At 53.9% G+C, this 19,456-nt stretch overlaps 4 protein-coding genes across 4 annotated transcripts; 1 reads left to right on the top strand and 3 right to left on the bottom strand.

Moving 5' to 3' along the window:
- Positions 1 to 3,255: 3,255 nt before the first annotated feature.
- UCRPA7_4675 (putative glycerol kinase protein) lies at positions 3,256 to 5,055 on the top strand (the record flags this gene model as incomplete). Its single annotated transcript, XM_007917226.1, has 3 exons — positions 3,256 to 3,512; positions 3,576 to 4,576; positions 4,634 to 5,055. 3 exons carry the CDS (start codon positions 3,256 to 3,258, stop codon positions 5,053 to 5,055), a joined length of 1,680 nt encoding a protein of 559 aa, XP_007915417.1.
- A 484-nt stretch (positions 5,056 to 5,539) lies between these two features.
- UCRPA7_4674 (putative glycerol-3-phosphate o-acyltransferase 1 protein) lies at positions 5,540 to 7,939 on the bottom strand (the record flags this gene model as incomplete). The annotated part of the gene is made up of 2 exons (XM_007917225.1): positions 5,540 to 7,648; positions 7,715 to 7,939. 2 exons carry the CDS (start codon positions 7,937 to 7,939, stop codon positions 5,540 to 5,542), a joined length of 2,334 nt encoding a protein of 777 aa, XP_007915416.1.
- A 1,698-nt stretch (positions 7,940 to 9,637) lies between these two features.
- On the bottom strand, positions 9,638 to 13,490 carry UCRPA7_4673 (putative polyubiquitin protein; the record flags this gene model as incomplete). Its single annotated transcript, XM_007917224.1, has 4 exons — positions 9,638 to 10,876; positions 10,935 to 12,046; positions 12,507 to 13,394; positions 13,469 to 13,490. The coding sequence occupies 4 exons, from the start codon at positions 13,488 to 13,490 to the stop codon at positions 9,638 to 9,640; spliced, it is 3,261 nt and encodes a 1,086-aa protein (XP_007915415.1).
- Positions 13,491 to 16,354: 2,864 nt separating this feature from the next.
- UCRPA7_4672 (putative c6 finger domain-containing protein) lies at positions 16,355 to 18,362 on the bottom strand (the record flags this gene model as incomplete). Its single annotated transcript, XM_007917223.1, has 2 exons — positions 16,355 to 16,452; positions 16,508 to 18,362. The coding sequence occupies 2 exons, from the start codon at positions 18,360 to 18,362 to the stop codon at positions 16,355 to 16,357; spliced, it is 1,953 nt and encodes a 650-aa protein (XP_007915414.1).
- Positions 18,363 to 19,456: the final 1,094 nt, after the last annotated feature.

Raw genomic sequence — 19,456 nt, 5'->3', positions numbered from 1 at the left:
ATGCTCTCAAATCCTCTGATATGTAAGAGCTGTTGATGTTGGTGATATAAGGAGCAAGGTGGGATAAGCTCAGGATTTGGCAAGTTATTTATACCAACGCAAGGGGTTCAGCAAGACACAAAGACCCGGTCAGGTCATGGTTTGAGCAAGACCTTGTTGGCGAGTGATGACTGTCTCTGAGTAAGAGGGGTGTGATTTGGTATGAGCAACGAGGTGCGTGAAGCTACGGGAAGAAGGAGTTGTGGTGTAAGTCCTTGCCGGGATGTGAACGAGAGATGAAAACAATGGTGGAGTCTAGCAATGACGCTAGCAAACAGCAAGATGAGAGCGAGGAGTCAAAGCTGGGTTGTTATTTGGATGAAGGGAAGTGTCTTGGTTGTCTCCAAGATCTGTAAATCCGTAACCGCTGCTGCTGCGCACAGGAAGACGACGAGACCAGGACAGTGATAGCAAGGGAAAAATGATTTCAGAGCAAGGCCTCATAAATACTATATCGGAGAAGGGTAATTCAAGTCTTTTGGGTGTACCCTGTTTAAGAAAAAGAATGGAAGGAAGTTATGGAATGGTATCGAAGCAATGGAAGAGATGAGTAGCAGGTTTGTTTGCTGCCTTTACTCAAAGAGAGAGCAGCGAAGCAAAGAAAAAGCAAAATAAACTAGAATAATGAGATTAGAAAGAAGTAAGCTGGTGAGGCTGGGTAAGGTGAGCAAACAATAGGTGATTGTCCACCTGAGATTGTTGATGGATGGTGTGTTGGTGGGCCTCTGGCAGGAAGGAGGCGAAAGAGGTGCTCAGGGAACTGGTTAGCGTCCAAGGACCTCTAATTTATACTCAAGATTGCGGAAGCAATCCGGCCCTCCTATTGCATGTGATGTTGGCTGGAGCTTTCCTGGAACCCCCGCAAATTTAGAGCTCTGCTGTCAATGGATTGGGCAAGCTCTCAAAGAGCTGATGTTGCAGGTTGGATGGTGAACCCTCAGGTAAATGTGTAGGGTGGGGTTAATATGTGGGGGAGTTGTACATGTCTCGAAGACATTAAGAGGCTAGATAGGAAGGCACGACAGCTTTTCCAAATCGAACCCTGTAAGTTCTTATTGCTTTTGAGTGCGATCAAGCTCAATGGCCGAGTTTGTCTTGTTTGAACAAGAGCTGGAAGTTGGGCGCAGCACCAGGGTCTATGACAGGCAGGTAAACTACCTGTAATGCTGCGGAGCTCCTGCTTTGGTCCTGCTCACCGCCTATTGTATTTCCTTCTGTTCTCTTCTGTTTCAGTTCATTCCAGTTTCAGGTTTAATCTGTTATTGGTTCAGATATCCAAAAAAGGTGACTAGATCTATCAGACGAAAAATCGCCATGAGTTGAACTGTAAACATGGGATGGGATGAGCATGTATTATTACAGCCATCAGTTGCTGTACAATGGTCAAATGCAGACCCCTACTGTGACATAGCATCATTACACTCATCGACAGGGCATCCATGCAGAAATTGCCTGACAAGGGAACAAAACAATAATCAGATATTGAAGCTCAGCAGCGGATGTAACACAAACTCATTCTCAACGATGACGAGTTTCTGTGTTAATCTTACCACAATCACAAGCTGGAAGCCTCTCATCACGATCATTACCGGTTAGGACATTACACATGAGTCAAAGGGGGAGAAGGAAGAAATGACCTGTATACTACGAGCAACAAGTTGTTTACTCAGGAATTGAAGACTCACAGACACGATTATGTGCGAGACTTTGGTAAATCGAGGTCTAAGAGCCGCATCAATCCGGAAAGCAACTACCTAGGGTTGCAGTGGGCTTTACTCCACATAAACGCTCCATCGAGGAGCCGATCCACACCAACCGGCTCAAAACAACTTACCTGAGCAAGTGCTGCTTACATTGAGGAGGACCATGGGTAGTTGGAATTGGATAGTAACAATAGTAAAATACTGCAAAAAGCTGTTCCTACAGTACATGCCTCGATCTTTCAAGTCATCCACAAGTAGGAGGAATCTAGTTCAACAGGCTGACTGCGCATTGCTGCACGTTGCTCCGTTTACTACCTTCGTCGAGGAACCACTTGCTTCTGCAGTACCGGTACACGCTTGCCAAGAAACTGAGTTGGTTGGTTATCTATCTTTGGCGCTCTGTTGGAGTCAAATACGTTCCTGATAAGAATATCAAAGACAATGTAGCTTGCTTGGCCTCTCATTGAACAAGCTTGATTACTAGATGGATCATCAAAGATCGCGATGTCGGTAATCCACTCTTTCAACTACATAGGACTCTAGAGAGCCGCTAACACTTACTATGTACACCAGCGAAGGACCTTTTGGGCATGTGCATGTTCTAGATCTCGACTTGGGGGCGGGCGGCCCACAGTTGCAGTTGCCTCGCTGATCAATTTCTCCAGTGGCCGACAGCTGCTGGGTGCTGGGGGCAGAAGGATGCCTGTGCACACTGCACACTGGCTGCTGGGAGCTCGGGCGCGGTCTCGGGGTGTTTTTCCCTGATCCATTATCCCAGAAGGACAGCGGACCCCGCAGATTTTCCTCCAATCAGGGCCGTCCCCACGGGTATCCACGGTGCGATCTGCTGCCCCCGTGCTACCCCCACAGTGAGTTTTTACTGGAGCTCTGAGCCTGCAACTGCGTAATAGACTATTGAGTCTCAGTAGTCTCAGTACCTAAGCATGCTAAGGTAGCGGTGCTGTGATACCCCAAGAGTTCACTTCCCACACTCCCACACTCCCACACTCTCTCCTCACACTGCCCTGCCCAGCCTTTTCCCGTTCCGCCTCCTTGAGCCCAGCTCGGCCTTCGCAATAAATACCGCGGGCCTCCCGATCTGACATATCCTGCGATGGGGCACCTGCCGCCTTCCTTTCCAACCGCCTGCCGTTGCTTCGCGATCCTCCGTTCAGCGCCGAGGAGCTCCCACGTTGCCTTCAGGAGACACTACCGCGCGTCTAGCTGGCGACTCAAGAGACTCCCGCACCTCTGCTAGGGCCAGGGGTCGTCTTGTGACGCCGCAGCTGTACGACCACCGCCTGTTCCTCTTCATAATCATATTCACATTCAACCACAACCGCCATCCTCGCGCTCACCCCGCGTCTCGATATACTGCCGATCCTCCCCTCAAGCGAGCTTTCATACCGCCCGCAGAGTCTCGGCGCCGCAACGCTCGTCCCCCCCTTATAGTCCCCGCGACGCTGTCAAGAAGCCTCCTCATCCTCCTCTGCCACCACACAACCCCTTCGCCATGCCTGACAGCGACCGGGAAAGCAAACGGCCTCGCTTGGCGAACGGTGTAAACGAAGATGGCACTCTTTCACATCACCCGTCGGAAGAGCATCTTCCTCAGGGTATCACAGAGACGGAAGCCGAGCTGCGGGAACACTGGTTCGTCGGTAGCATCGACCAGGGCACCACGTCCACGCGCTTCCTGATCTTCAATGGCGAGGGAGACGTCGTCGTGAGCCACCAGATCGAGTTCGAGAACCTATACCCGGAATCTGGGTGAGTCTAAACCTCATTGATACCCTAATTAAACGCAGCGTGCTGATTGTGACGTCACTGTAGCTGGCACGAACATGAACCCTTGGAGCTGCTCACCTCGGTGGAAGACTGCATGGAAGGGGCAATGGCCAAGTTCGCTGAGCTTGGTCGCTCAGCGGCCGATATACGAGCAATCGGAATTACAAACCAGCGGGAGACGACCGTCGTCTGGGACAAGCACACCGGGGAGCCACTGCACAACGCCGTAGTCTGGCCGGACACTCGAACCACTAACCTCGTGCGCGAGCTGAAGACCCGAGATGGTGCGGATGAGCTGCAACAACTCTGCGGCCTTCCTCTATCCACATACCCCAGCAGCGTCAAGCTGTTGTGGCTCCTGGAAAACGTCGACGCCGTCAAGAAGGCGTACGACGAGAGCCGACTTGTCTTCGGAACGGTCGACTCGTGGTTGATATATAAGCTGAACGGGGGCAACGATGCTCCGGAGCCAATCCACGTCACGGACAGCACCAACGCCAGCCGGACCATGTTCATGAACTTGCGAACGCTGCAATACGACGACAAGCTACTCTCCTTCTTCGGGCTCGACAAGTCCAAAATCAGCCTTCCCACCATTGTGCCCTCGTCAAGCGACACCGCGTTCGGCAAGGTCTCCAAGGGCGCTCTGGCCGGCATCCGCATCGCGGGCTGCCTGGGCGACCAGTCTAGCGCATTGGTCGGCCAGTGCGGCTTCAGCCCGGGCCAGGCCAAGAACACGTACGGCACCGGCTGCTTCCTGCTCTACAACGTCGGCACTGAGCCCGTCATCTCCAACTCCGGCCTGCTGGCCACCGTGGCCTACGACTTTGGCAAGGGCCGCAAGCCCGTGTACGCACTTGAGGGCAGCATTGCCGTTGCCGGCGCGGGCGTCAAGTTCCTGATGCAGAACTGGGGCTTCTTTGAGAAGTCGAGCGAGATTACCGACCTAGCGGAGACGGTCCAGGACAACGGCGGCGTCGTCTTCGTCACGGCGTTCAGCGGCCTGTTTGCGCCGTACTGGATCGACGACGCCAAGGGAACACTATGTAAGTTTTGACAACTTGTCTGGCTTTACCACGGGCAAGAGCTGACATCGTATCAAGTCGGTATCACACAGCACACGCAAAAGGGGCACATCGCCCGCGCCACCCTCGAGGCGACGTGCTACCAGACCAAGGCCATCCTGGACGCGATGGAGCAGGACTCGGGCCACAAGCTCGAGAACCTGGCCGTGGACGGCGGGCTGTCGGCGTCGGACCTGTGCATGCAGACGCAGGCCGACATCAGCGGCATCCCCGTCGACCGGCCCGCGATGCGCGAGACGACCGCCCTCGGCGCCGCCATCGCCGCCGGCCTGGCCACCGGCGTGTGGGACGAGCTCGAGGAGCTCGAGAACGTCAACCGCAACGGCCGCAAGGTCTTCCAGCCCCAGATGGCCAAGGCCCAGAGCGAGCGCATGTTCAAGAAGTGGAACCAGGCCGTCGAGATGAGCCGCGGGTGGGTGAACGACCAGCACGACGAGTGAGCGAGTGAGCAAGAGAGCAGGCGGGCCATAATGATATCAAGAGAGCCGATGAACTGTACAAATGGGGCCAAGCAAGTGGCGGTGGTGTATACTGTATGATGTGGTGACACTCATACCTACCTTAACTTAATATGTCACCTTAGCGTTGAGAAGCATAGCGGACGAAAAAGGGGACCAGATCACGATAACATGACAAAAAGGGGCTCTCGCGCCAACAGAAGATTGTAGATGGGAGAGAAGGTCTGATCACCTTTGTTTTTAAAATGTAGTAATATTGCTGAATCCTAAAAATGATACCATCGCTGGCCGTCGCTAGATACCCTCCTGATTCCTCTCTAGTCTGGGTATCAAATGTCAATCCTATGAGAAAAGTCGAAACACGGCAGGGACGCTTGATGAGTCGTGAACAGGAAAACAAGAGCCTTAAGGAGCGAAGACAGGAAATCGTAACCGATCGTCAACAACGGTCCTTGAGATCTCCACGTCACGCATTCTTCTTCCTAGCTTCAACGTACGCCCCGTCCTCATCGCCACTCTCGTCTTCGTCCTGCAGCTCAAACGCCTTCTTCCCCTGGCTCTGACGCCGGCGCATTTCTCCCCGCTCACGCATCTCCTCGCGGATCTTCCTACTGACCTCTTCAAGATTCTCCTTAGAGTCCAAGGTCGTGAATCCACTGATAGGGAACCCGCTCGACCCAAAAAGACCCCCGCTACTGCTGCTCCGGCTCCTAGACCGCGAGGGCGGACGCGTAGAGAAGATGTTGACCTTGCCAATGTTGCTGAACGACTCGTTTTTTGGGATGCCCCGACTGGAGGCCGTGGTATCGCGTCTGGTAACGCCTCTGGGAGGACTCTCCACATCGAAGCCAGTGCTGGACATATCGCTGTCGCGCCTTCGGAGGCTCTCGCGGGTAGGCGAAGCTGGTCCGCTGTCATCCCTCAGTGGATCAGAGACAAGCCTGGTCTTCTCGAAGTCAGGGAACATCTCAGGTCCGAGTTCGTTAATAACCTCGGTGACCTGGTGGCTCAACTCCGATCTTCTGACTCGCAAGTTCTGGATGTTGTAACTGGAGGAAGGGTTGATGCACATGACTAGTGGTCGCAGAGACTTGAAGATGTCCATGCCAATCTCTCCGAATCGCAGCGCAGCAAAGGTGATTGCCGGGAAAAGGATCCAGCCGATGGGGAACGCTGTCCAAAGTGGGAACCACTGAGGAACATAGTCCCAGTAACCCCAAAGACGATTCGTATAGACCAGCCAGACGAAGACGCAGATGTAGAAATTATACAGGAGCGGCGCAAATACCATGGATGAGAGGATCTTCCAGGTTGCCATGACGTCTCTCCCCTGAATCTTGACGGATGACCCAGCCAGCGCCTCCTTTGCCTTGCGTATGCTGATCAGTTTGGTAGCAACAAAGACGGGCGAGAACAAGGCCAATCCGGGCAGAGTTGCCACGAAAAGCACTAGAAGTTTGGTTACACGATAGAAGAAAGTAAGGATGACTTTGGGGAAAGACAGTTTGGCGTATTGTACTTGATGGTCCCGGATGTTGAGATAGCGCAGCTGCCTGTTGTAGTCCTTGACCGATTCCGACAGGTGGACGATACGCTGGTCATCCTTGTACTTCTCATAGCCAAGGGCAAGCCTCCTGTTAAGTTCGACGACGAAAGGCAACGGCAGTTTCTTTCCGGTCGGGTTGTAAAGTCTCCTGGCTGCTTGTATCAGCATGAGGGTGTCGTAATCGGGAGTCGACACTGTAACGGCAGCCAGTGCCTGATAAACGGTGTCCAGTAACTGGCCGATAGCGTCTCTCCTTTTGCCGTTCTTGTACATGTCGACAAGTTCCGGGGCCACTTCTATGGGTTGACCAAACTCGACGACAGCCCTCGACCTGAATTTGTGAGCGTGGAAATAATTCATGCCAACTGGGACAATCTTCAAGCCAATATCTGGGGAATCGGCCAAAGCTCCCAGAGCCATAATGGCCACACCTGCTTTCAGAGGAAGAAGGCCTGTGCGGTCATGGCTACCACCCTCGGGGAAGATGCCCACACATCCTCCAGTCCTCAGCCTGTCAAAAACGGCTTCATACACCTTGGACTGGTCAATGTGTGGAGCCAACTTGTACTTGGATCCCTCATAGCCGTCTTTAGGTCCCTTCTGACTTTTGTTTGTGAAGTTTCCGTCCTCGTCCACATCATCACGGCCCGTCAGCTGCATCATGGGCACCTTACCCTTGAAGGCACGCTTCACACGGATTTCCGTAGCGCTAATAACCTCGGCGATATCGACGCTCGTTCCATTGTGTCCCTTGATCGAAGGCAGGAAGATCATGCCGCCCACTTCGGCATCCTTATCGAACTTAGTACCAACGCCTCGGATCAAGTACGGGTCGTCGATAGGATATGGCATGTATATAAGTCCAGCCTTAGGCTTCGCGGCATCTTGCGCGCGGCCCACAGGAACGGCGCCGACCTGTCGAGAGGCCCATCCGATGAAGCCGTGGACGGATTTTTGGGCGATGAGGAGGGAGACACGGCGCTTCGCCTCGCTACGTAATGTCTTCTGGAGGACCAAGGCATCGACAAACTACCAGGGACGTAGTGATTAGTAACCCGCACTTGTCTCTTATAAACTCCGTGGCAAGATTCTCACCTGATTGTTGTGGGGAGCCGCGACGAACAGGACCGGCCCGTGTCTTGGGACTTTCCAGGAACCTCTCGGATGAACTTCTCGGAAGAAGAGGTCCGCAAATATGGACATGACCCATAGAACGCTGTCGTACTTCCAGTTGCTCATAGGGTAGAGCTCCCTCGAGGGAGTCGGGGAGCTCGCGCTCTCGGGTGGCGCGTCCTTGTCGACGCCATTTGCTGTCGCCATTGTCGGTGATGGCGTAGAAGTAGCAGATACACAGCTGGCGTCTAGCAGGTAGCGATTATACGTTTGGCTACCGGCAAGGCTGCTTCTCTAGAGAGAAGCAGGACGAAAGTCCTCTCTGAGGACCTGTGGAAGTTTCTCGACAGCGGGGTAGCGTGGTTAATGGGGTCTGGCGCGCCTACCAAAAAAATAAAAATAAAACTCAAACTCAAGGAAGCTGGAAATGCTAGGAACAATGACGGAGCCGAAGAAGATGAAGAGAAGAGGTCCAGACTCTTCACTCCTTGCTTATATCGTGAGCTTGACCAAGAAAAGAGAAACAAAAGCGAGATAATAAGCGATGATGGCGGGTGAAAGGAGCCGCTATCAAGTTGGAGGGGAGGGTAGCTAAGACAGCATGCATACTTAAGCTCAGGTGCCTAATGAGGTAGGTAGCTGCCGTCCAAAACACCGATCTTTCCGTTACGCCATAGAAATCTATCGCGTAAGGGTGACACAAGCTTGCAAGTGCTGTACAGGACGTAAATACTACACGAGCCATACAGCTCAAGCCTGTTTCTACAAATCTTTAACTATTGGATGGGTTTTAAACCGATACCATTGAGTCAACACGCAGACCAAGCAATGTAGTAAGCAGTACATGAGAAAAAGGCCAGAAGTCAATTGCATCATCCGAAATTCGAATTCCCTTGACTCTAGAAAGTGCAATGCTCAATGGTGGGGAACCTCGAATCCTGCCGGGATACCTAGGTAACTACCAACGATGCGTGATTACATCAGACCAATTTGACCTAACGTTAGATGTAGGTAGGCAGCGAATAACTCCTAATCGTAGACTGTGCTACCTGTTACACGTAGACGTTCAGAACTTCGATAATCTCATTTTCATATTCAATTGAATATCGCAACGGTTCATGTACTTCTTTTCATTTTGAAATTCAAGAATCGTAGCATAACAGCCACGAGAAGCTCGGTGGCGGCAGTAAGATGGTGTCTGAAAGATGCACGCCATCTGCCACTCCAACCCAATCTGTCTACGTCCATGCGTCCGGCCTTAAGCCATGTTCCCAACAAATCAGATGCAGAAACGTCCAAAACTACGTTGAGATTTTTCGCCGCGATACTCTCCCGGCGGTTATGCTTCTCGTCTTCGGCTATTCTAAGGCGGTACAGTTCGAAGTCCCGGAACATCTGGTAGGCCGGCCCTGCCTTCTGTATGTCTCAGCCAATTCCAACGGCGCAGCTTCGGCTAGACAGAAGATGCTGGTCGGCCCTACTGTAAGGTAACCTTTGAGCCTGCCTTAGTGTGCGTAACTCTCTCGTATATGTAGCCATAGCGTGACAGACAAAACAATCCCATAGCTATGTTATAGTCCCCAGTAGTCACAAACGATTTAAAGAGGCTAGCGAACTCTCAAGGGGCCTTGGGATTTCAGCGATTGGGACACACAAGATAGATTCTAAAAGAGTCTCTTGAACTTAAATGGTAGTTTCTAGCTGGATTAGGGCTGTTCGAAAAGGCATATCTCTTTCTCAGGGGTCATAGTAATTAGAAGGTTGTTGTTGACTTGAGAGTCTCCTTTTCCAATGGAAGTAAACCAAGATCCATAACTGGATCTACTTCAACCCAAACCTCTAAAGCTAAGCCCATTCGTAGCAAAACCAATAACTGGCCAGGGGGTATCTTAAACACCATCACGATCACTTCTTCGCCTTGCCTTTGCCCTTTCTGCGCCTCTCCTCGGGTATACTGACCGTCCCAGCCTCCAGCTCGCCCTCCTCAATCTTGCCCTCCTCTTCCAGCTCCTTGAGCTTCTCCTGGCCGCTAATAAACATCGTCAAGTCGCGGTTCGTCTCCTTGAGCTCCTCGTTCTCGGCCTTGAGCTCGAGCATCTGCCGCCGCACGCCCTCCACCTCCTTGTTGACGTGCTCCACGCGCGCCAGCAGGCCCTCGCTGACCTTCTTCTCCTCCTGCAGCGCCTGGCCCAGCTTGCGCGCCAGCTCGGTCGACTTGTCGGCCCGCCGGCGCTCGCGCTCCACGTCCCGCTCCAGCGCCGGTACTGTCTCCTCCCTGAGCGCGCGGTGCTCCGCCCGTAGGGCGCGTAGCTCCCGCACGGCCTCCTGCGCTTGCGCGCCGGCCGTCTCCGCTGCCGCCGATGCCTTGGACGCCTTGTCTGCGGCCTTGCTGACCATCTCCTCGAAGTAGATGCGCTGGCTCTCGAGCTGGCTGGTCAGCAGGTGCGAGTATTCCATGCCGATGTTGTCGAGCTTGGCGCGCGGCACGACATCCTCGTCCTCTGAGCCTCTCTCGCCGCGGCCACCGTCACGCACCCGATTCGCGTTGCTAGGTAGCTCGACGACCTTGCCGTCACCCTTGTCGCGGATCAGGCGGTGCACCCACATGTCGCCGGCGTAGTCCCACACGTGCTGTGTCTCCAGTTCAAGGCTGAAGCTGTGTGCCGTCTCCTTCCAGTGATCCTTGGCGTGGCCCCCTTTGTATCGGCCACAGCCCACGTTGCCGCAGATTAAGCATATCCATAGATCATCTGTGCAGTCACACACACTACACAGATTAGAGGCATCCGTGCCGAAGGGTCGTGCATAGGGGTTGTTGGGATCGGAGTCCGGCGTTGGGTTGGTTGCTCGACATACGGGACACCCTGAGCCCTTCCATGTTTGTAGACATGTGCAGTGAAAGACGTGCTGACAGAGTATTGTCATGAGCCCCGTTGTATCGTCCATGCGCTCAAGGCAGACCGGGCAAGTGGGAAGTTCGATCAGACTTGGTGTGGGTGGAGGGAACGGTTTCATGGAGCTGACCAGGCCACCAGCCGATGCTGGCCCAAAGGGGTCGCTATTCAATGACGATGCGGTGTCTTTCGGTTGTGTGGGTGTCTCGACGGTTATCGACTTGATAAATGTGACATGACATATCTCAGCCTGCTTCGTGTTAGCTTCTTGCATCGGGAACCATCTGTTTCTGATATGAGCAACTCACTTCCATACTGTTAAAGACTTTGCCATCAAACTCCTTCCTCCACTCCCTCGCCCTCCTATTATCCCGAAACTTCATGAGCACCATGTATCGATTCATCCGGCTCGTCATGACCATCCGGTAGTGCGAGACATCTCCCCGCCACTTCTCGCCCACAAAGCCCAGGAAGTCGCTCGGCGAGAGATAGCTCGGCACGGCCGGTATGCACAAGATCGTGCAGTCGTCTTCCGCCGAAGCCACACTACTGCTCCCTGCCCCGTCCGGGCCTTGCCACGGCTCCGCTCTCAGGGCATGCGACTCGTCGTTCTCGCGGTACAGATGCACGACGCCCCAACCCACCTCCGTGTTCTTCGTCTCGAGCGGCACGTACCGCGCCTTCGTCGCCTGTCCGGGGCCACCGAGATTCGGGCCAAGCGAGGCCGCCGGCGTGACGTGCTCGCCGTCGACCGGCACGTGGAAGTATCCCCCGCTGCTGCTGCTGCCGCCCCCTTGGTCATGATGGGTGCCGCCGGCACCCGCACCCGCACCCGCGCTCGCACCAGCCATGTCGAAGCTCTCGATGTTCACGCGCCCGAACCGCCAGTCCTTGGCCGCCGTGCGCGGTCCAATCCCAGCAGCGAACCCAGGCGGCGGAAAGCTCTTTGATCTCGCGCGCCACTGCCGCTCGGTGAGGTGCACGATGTTGCGGTGGTCGTCGCCAGCGCCGTCTTCCTCCTCCTGCGATATTCCGCCTCCCCTGGGCGTGCCGCAGTCAATGACGGCCGGCGCCCGCTCAGGGAACTTGTCCCGCCTCTCCAGCGGCCCGGACGATACCCAGGCGCTGCTGCTGCTGCTGTTGCTGTTGTTCGCGCGCGCTCGCCGCGGGTGCGAAGGCAGGTCGTCGAAAATGCTCGCGCCGTCGGTGGGCAACCAGACCTGCTCGTTGAGGGCGCTCTTTTTCCCACCGCCGCTTGCCTTGGTCGTCGTCGTCGTCGGGTCTGCGTTCGGGTACAGCTCGAACTTGAGGTGGTAGTAGTACGACGGCATGCCTGGGTGGACTCTTCGTTGCCCGGATGGGCTCTGTCGGTCGGTTTGGGAGCTGTCGTCACCCGCCGAGTTGTTGGTGTTCCTCGTAGCTATGGCAGTTTGCGTGTCAAGGTGGCAATAACACTTCCACGCGAATAGTAGCCGCCAAACACATGCTGTGCCCAAAGCCGTCAAACAAACGCTGGGAAGTGTAGAAAAATTGCGAGTGGCAAGCTTCGTGGTCTTCAATAGAATCTGCAAGATAGATCGATAGCATTCATAATCAGGAACGGCCCCGCCACCCCACCATTGCGAGTGACCCAGTCGGCCAAGCCACGAGGTTACACGTACAGTTCACACATGGGCACAACACATATCACGATTCGAAGGCGATGATCAAAATATAGACTGCAACAAGTGTCTATTGTAGCATCATTATCATGTAGATGCCATACTAGCTAACGGATTTCGTCATCCAGTGCCGTGTGATATTCCCTAATTCCCTTCATACCGAGAAGAAAACGCCAAACAGCCCAAAGTCAAGTCAACCGAATGCAGATGCTTACTGACCACCACGGAGACGCAGCACCAAGTGGAGTGTGCTCTCCTTCTGGATGTTGTAGTCAGACAGAGTTCGGCCATCCTCAAGCTGCTTACCAGCAAAGATCAATCGCTGCTGGTCAGGGGGAATACCCTCCTTGTCCTGGATCTTGCTCTTGACGTTATCGATGGTGTCTGAAGATTCTACCTCCAACGTAATCGTCTTTCCAGTCAAGGTCTTGACGAAAATCTGCATACCACCACGAAGTCGGAGCACCAGATGTAGCGTAGACTCCTTCTGAATGTTGTAGTCAGAGAGAGTTCGTCCATCCTCCAGTTGCTTTCCAGCGAAGATCAGGCGTTGCTGGTCAGGAGGAATGCCCTCCTTATCCTGGATCTTGCTCTTTACATTGTCGATAGTGTCTGAAGACTCGACCTCAAGTGTGATTGTCTTTCCGGTAAGAGTCTTGACGAAGATTTGCATACCACCACGGAGACGGAGAACAAGGTGCAGAGTAGACTCCTTTTGGATGTTGTAGTCGGAGAGGGTGCGGCCGTCCTCCAACTGCTTACCAGCGAAGATCAGACGCTGCTGGTCAGGTGGGATACCCTCCTTATCCTGAATCTTCGACTTCACATTGTCGATGGTATCAGATGACTCGACCTCGAGAGTGATGGTCTTGCCAGTGAGGGTCTTCACGAAGATCTGCATGCCACCACGCAGACGAAGGACCAAGTGAAGGGTGGACTCCTTCTGGATGTTGTAGTCGCTCAGGGTGCGACCGTCCTCGAGCTGCTTGCCAGCAAAGATGAGGCGCTGTTGGTCGGGGGGAATGCCCTCCTTGTCCTGAATCTTGGACTTAACGTTGTCGATGGTGTCAGAGGACTCCACCTCGAGGGTGATGGTCTTGCCCGTCACTGAGAAAGAATGTTAGTCGCTGAAATGATGGAACTGGCGGTGAAGGAGGCGCAGAGCGCTGGAGATTACTTACGGGTCTTGACGAAGATCTGCATGATTGCGGTTTGATGGAAGGTGGCGATAAGTTGAGTGAGGGGTTGATGATGGTAGATGAGGTCGCTCGTGTCTCGCAAGAGAGAAGTGCGCCGATGAGGACGTTTGGTGGATGGGTGTTTTGGGTTGATGTGAGGTGGAGGGGAAAGAAAAGAAGTCGGCGATGGAAATAGCAGGCAAGAGGTTTAAATAGGGTGGTGGTGAGGAAGATGGCAGCAGAAGGGCAAGGAAGGCGGCGGAGAGGGCGGCGAGATGAAGGTGGCAGTGTCCCAGTGACCGGAAGCGATAACGCCTTGACGAATTACGTACCTCAGATGGCGGAAGGCGGGGGTCCACGCAGCTGGTTTGCAGGCAGAATGCGCCGTTCTCTGAGCAAATCCGGGCAGCTTGTGATTCATCAGCGAGCAACTTTAGCGCCAAACCCACCAGGCCGAACCCCTCCGAACGAGCTAGACGGTTCTGACTAGGCAGTAGCTGCTACCTCTACCTGGCGGGGAAGGAGCTGCTACAGGCAAGTAGGCAGTACCTACCTGGTCCGTGCACGGACACCTGGAAGGCTGGACCACAGCCACCTGTTTCCAGCCTGACAAGCCTGTTGAAGCAACACTTCGCCTCCTAAGAATTGCAATCTGCAGGAACAGGAAAGAGTGGGTGATTGGGGGGACTTCAGGGGTGAGGCTACCTAGCACTGGAATTGTTTACTTGATCGTCCATGTGAGGCTCTCGCGATATATTCCACAGGTGATTTCGATCCAGAGCTATGTACGATGCATCGACACCTGGATCACCTTATGCCTGGTTGCTGTTGCTCACAGTGGAGATAAGGTGCGGGAGTCAGACCAGGGCAGTGGAGCCAGCAACGATAAGGCCAACCTCAGGGCGTGATGTTCCTGATCGTCAAACCATAATCAAACAATCACTCAATCCATCCATCGACCAGCCGTCTGTTCCTGGTTTTTCACCTCCGATTTCTCAGTCTTTTCGATTATCTATCGAGCAAATTTCTCATCATGCTCGGCGTCGCCATAGTTAGGAATAGACGCCCTCAAGCATGACGATGAGTGAGACGCGCGGGTGTGACCGGAGCGAGAGATAGAGAGAGAGCCAAGTGGGCACTCTCCTCGTCTGTCAGCCAGCAGGAATGCAAATGCGGGGTTGCCGTAGGTGCTGCTCTGACCTCTATTTCCCTGGCTCCTTGCGACATCGCAAACCCGACCCCCCGGCCACTCAGCGACGTCATCCGCCCTGATAGAGAGGTCGCTTTAATTAAACCAAGCACGTTTCTGGCACGAACTGCAGCGTTGCTTTTCGGCCTACATGTAGTAATCCGCGTTACAGGGGGGCCACACTGTGATGGCATCATCGGTCTAAGGTTCCTTGGTCGGGAAAAAAGAGAATGGAGAGTCTATGTAAAGTTTCCACTGATAGAGATGGGATGGTGGGTGTGCCTGGAAATGCTTGTGTAAACCAGATATCCAGATGCACACACTTCAGCCTCCGCCAGGGGGATCGTCTTGCCAACGGGCCATCCCATCAGCCTTAACTCGCCACCGAGAGGCAGATCCAACACCATTTTCGCTGCTCTCCCAGATTTGCGAGTCGGCAGGATAGCTAAACCTTGATGTGCTAAGGTGGGAGCTAAAGAAAGGTAAAGTCGACAACCACCAAGACGAGACCGCCGAGTCGGCAGTATCGCCACTGGCTGAGGCTCTTATCATCTCGAGGCAGCGCGCTCCGTCTCCCACGTGAAGCGGCACGCACAATGCAGGTCTGTCTCGATAGAAGCAATAGGCATGGCCACGTTCCTACAGTAGAAACAGACCAGTCTCAGACACTTCAGCTCCCGTGTCAGCGCACATGACATCAACTGAAACCCAATGCGCTACAGCAAGATACTCGGAGTATCGATAGGCCACCCAATGCTCGTCGTCCGGCCTGCAAGGGGGCTTTCTCTACAGTGTCGAACCGATGGACCATTGGGCGCAGGTCTTATCTAGTCAACGGCAATCGGCAATCCATGGCGGAGGATGTGCGGAGATTGACGTTTCTCCCCTCGCTGCATGTCTGAGGCACTTTATGCGGCACTCGTTTAAAACAGAGTAAGCATTCCATCCTCCTGCATGAGCAATCAAGCGGTGAGCACATCACAGGAAGGACAACGCACAAAAGCACCCTCAACCAAACAAAACAAGCACAGAGTTGGTGGGTTCATTGAGCGTTTTGAATTATGCCTGACTTCGTCTTGTCTAGCTACATAGCAACATTTCAAACGTAGAAAAACATCTCTTTTCAGCTTTTGGAATAGCCATTGGAAAGCCAGAATCTTCATATCCATCAAGTAGTAATAAATAGGTACTCGTAAATTGTTGTTGAAGGCGTCAGAGAATGCCTATCAAAAACGCCAATTCCATGCATATACTCTATATGCTCTCTCTCTCTCTCGCTTCTCGCTGTTCTCTTGTGCTCTTCCCATGATCCAAACAAAATCGTAAACATGATCCCATAGGCCCATTTTTCCCTGGCAAAAAGGGAGTTCAAGTTCAGTCATACACTTCATAGAAATGGTCATCAAATGGTCGTGAATGCTTCCGGCGCTAGAGGCGTCTTCTTCTCGTCGCGATCGTGGCGGGTGACCAGCCGTAGTGAGCTGTAAGAATGGTAGATGGATAATTTGGTAGGTTGGTGAAATGGTTGCTGATGGGTGGAGGTTATGTACGGAGAATCTCAAAACGCCCTCGCTGAATGGTTCCAACAAAAGAAATCGTCGACATATGAAACAATAGGCACGCCCAGTCTGCTTTGCAGGCCGTGACGCGAGAACAGAAGGATATCATATGCAACAAGGTAATCAAGGGTGGAGTTAACACTACGCGCGAATGACAAGCTTAGACAGGAACTTGTTCGACAGCGAGTCGAAATCGTAACGGTCAAACTTGCTCTCGGGCCGTGTTCGCAGGTACGACTCTGGAAAGTGTGTTAGACATGGACATACGTATCTCTTCGTTAGGGAATTACTCACCATGCTTGATGACATGCTGCCGAACTTCAGTCATGGCATCGCAGACTGCGACATTGTTGTTCAACAACTGTCCGTGTCTGCGAGTGTCCCACTCGGTGAAGCAAGGGAGCTTCTGGGAGATGGCGTGGAAAAGGCCAACAATTACACCAACTGGAGTGGTCTCCATGTCGCTGCAGAACTTGTTGACCGCATTCGGGTCGGGAACGCGGTAATGGCAGTCGAACTGCATCTCCTCCCAGACAGCCAGGAGAATAGAGGCCAGCATGAAGATTGTGGGCCAGTTTTTGAGACGATCGCCGCTGTAGACACTAGAGTACAGAGCGGAGAGCTCCTCAAGGATGTCCTTCTGCAGCTCACGCCACATATCGGCCATGGCACACTTAATCTGGAAGTTGATCATGACAGGTGCAACGACTTTGCCATAGAACTTGGAGTCCTCGTCATCGATAGTACCTTCGAGAGATGCCTCCTCACCCTGAGATTCAATCATTGTGATGTGCATGGTGAGGTTGTAGGCCAGCACAAGCTTGAGCGCCTTGCGGATAACAGGCAGCTTCTCCTTCTGGTAATACCGGTGAGCAGTCTTGAGAATCTCCGTGATGAAGGGAGTGCCCTCGAAGTGGTCATCAATGAAGTGCTCGAACGACTGGTCGATGTGCTTGTCGAGGTACTCTGAGAGGGCCTCCATAGAGACGCCATCCTGGCCAACATCGAGCTTCTCGGTGCGAATCTCAAAGTCGATGGGTTCCTGGTCTTGCAGACAAGACTCAACCCAGTCGACGCTGAAGCAGCTGTCATCTGCAACATAAACCTCGCGGACCGGGATCGGCAGGGCATAACCATATCCATGGGTGACCCACATGATGGTCTCCTTTTGAGCAAAGCCCTTGACGTTGTAGACAGAGACACCACGATCGAGGTGGCGCTCGTAATCGGCCTTCCAATCCTTCATGAAGTAGCCAATATCCTTGATATCGATACGAGTGCAAGGGACTTGCCAAAGACGAGCATGAGAAGGCTGGCAACCTGCACATGGCTCTCCCTTGTCACAAGTCTTCTTGAGGAACTTGCATCGTAGACAAGCTCGCAATTTTCTGATCTCACTGGCTTGCTTGCGTTGCTCAGGAAGCAGCGGGCCTCTACGTCGTCCAACCTTCTTCTCGCCAGTGCCATCCTTCTTGCCAGTCGACGTTCTACGGATCACTGCCTTGGTCTTGGTAATTGGGCTCTTTCGAGGACCTGATGACCTCCTTGCAGGCGGTGAAGCGGAGCCTGACGCGGAGCCTGCACCGGATCCACTGGCAGGAGTTGCTCGGGTGGAAGGAGTAGCCTTGATGGGCATTGGGGCTACAGCAGCGGTAGGGCTGATTATCTCATGTGAGTGGTGGTGGTTGTCCCCGTGGAAGCAGTTGCGGTGGTTGTTGGTGGTATCAATGTAGGTGTCCGACTCGGGAGAAAATGGAGAGTATGGGAAGGTCACTTCCTCATAGCTGCCAAATTCAAGCGAGCTACCGTCGGTCTGAGAAGAGTCCGAGTTGGTCCTTAAATGCAGAGTCTGGCCTGGGTTGAAAATAGCAGCATTTTGGGCCTGCTGCGTCTGTGGGTACGAATCGTAATTCTGATGGAACACATCAACCTGAGCCCAGCCATTGTCACTGCCTGATCCTAGCGACAAAACCTCGAGATACGTTCCCGTTGGGGAATTGCTTCCCAAACTGTTCGGGATGCGGGGAAGGCCATCGGCCTGGTACTGAATAGCCGTTTCGAAATCCTGCCAATTCGCCATCCCGCCCATGCCACCCATGCCACCAACCCACTGGCCGTCGACCGGGGACATGTTGAAAGTGGGCTCCATCTGGTGAATGCTAGCCTCAAGCGCAGCCTGCGTAGTGGCTGGCAGGTAGTCGAGAGGGGAAGGTTGAAGGCTCGCGGTGAAGGGATTGAAGCTTATCAGAGCGGAGTCCTGGATAAAGTGGGATAAATCCTGGGCTGGCTGCGATACTTGCTGTTGTGGGAAGGTCCAATCTGCCAGGAGGGCCGAGGGATTGGGATGAGCAGATGCCTGATACGGAGAAAGCTGCTGCTGGTGAGGACTCGAGGCTGCCGAGCTGTGGTGAGTCGGAGACTGTGCCTGATGTTGTTGTTGGTGCTGGTGTTGGTGTTGGTGCTGGTCCTCGGGAGATGAGACCGCGACGATGCCCGAGTTAGGTGAATGCATCGAGACTGCTCCCACTCCGCCATTTGCCATATCGAGAGGCATCGGCCAGGCGGCGCCGGGGCTCTGGCGACTGGGCTGCTGCTGGGCCATCGAGACGCTGCCAGGTGAAGTGGTGGGGATGGAGGTCGAGGCGGCGGCGGCGGTTGAGGAGAAAGGGTAGCGGTCCCGCGGGTCGAATCCAAGCTGTTCCAGCAACGCGGCCTCTGCTCCTGCTTGGGCGGCGTTGAAGTCGAATGTCATGGTGCCAAAACAAGAGAAAGAAGAGATCGGGTGTGGAGGGATTGGAGGAGAATCGATAGTATTGTATCAAGATGACACCGCTCTTTTGGCGGATCTCGAGCAGAGATCGGTGAGGGTCAGCGGGTGGTCATGAGTGATGTCCTGGGGAGAAGTTTGGGGGGGAGAGAAACTCGGGAGAGGAGTGAGAAGCGTGCTCAACGCATGCAGCGCACGCAACGAGGTGGTGAGATGGGCGCTGGTGGGTGAGCGGATTGTAGAGGTGGGAGGACGCTCTCTGTGCGGTCCCGCTCCGTTGAAGAGGCGGTGAGAAGTGCAGCGCTGGTGTCCCAGCCCCGGCCGGCTCGTGCAGCCAGCACACCCAATTAGAGGCCCCCGTCACCTTCCGTGCCATGCAAGAACGTGGACCACGGCGGGGCACACGACACCAATCAACTGACGCTAAAGTAGAGACTCCAGCAACTCCATCCCAGAGACTCCTCGGCCAGCCTCCT

The sequence above is a fragment of the Phaeoacremonium minimum genome (genome assembly GCF_000392275.1).
Source record: "Phaeoacremonium minimum UCRPA7 unplaced genomic scaffold PA7_03_scaffold_359, whole genome shotgun sequence".
Taxonomy (NCBI): domain Eukaryota; kingdom Fungi; phylum Ascomycota; class Sordariomycetes; order Togniniales; family Togniniaceae; genus Phaeoacremonium; species Phaeoacremonium minimum.
The sequence above is the reverse complement of the archived record's forward strand: the minus strand, read 5'-3'. Positions and strand labels throughout refer to the sequence as shown.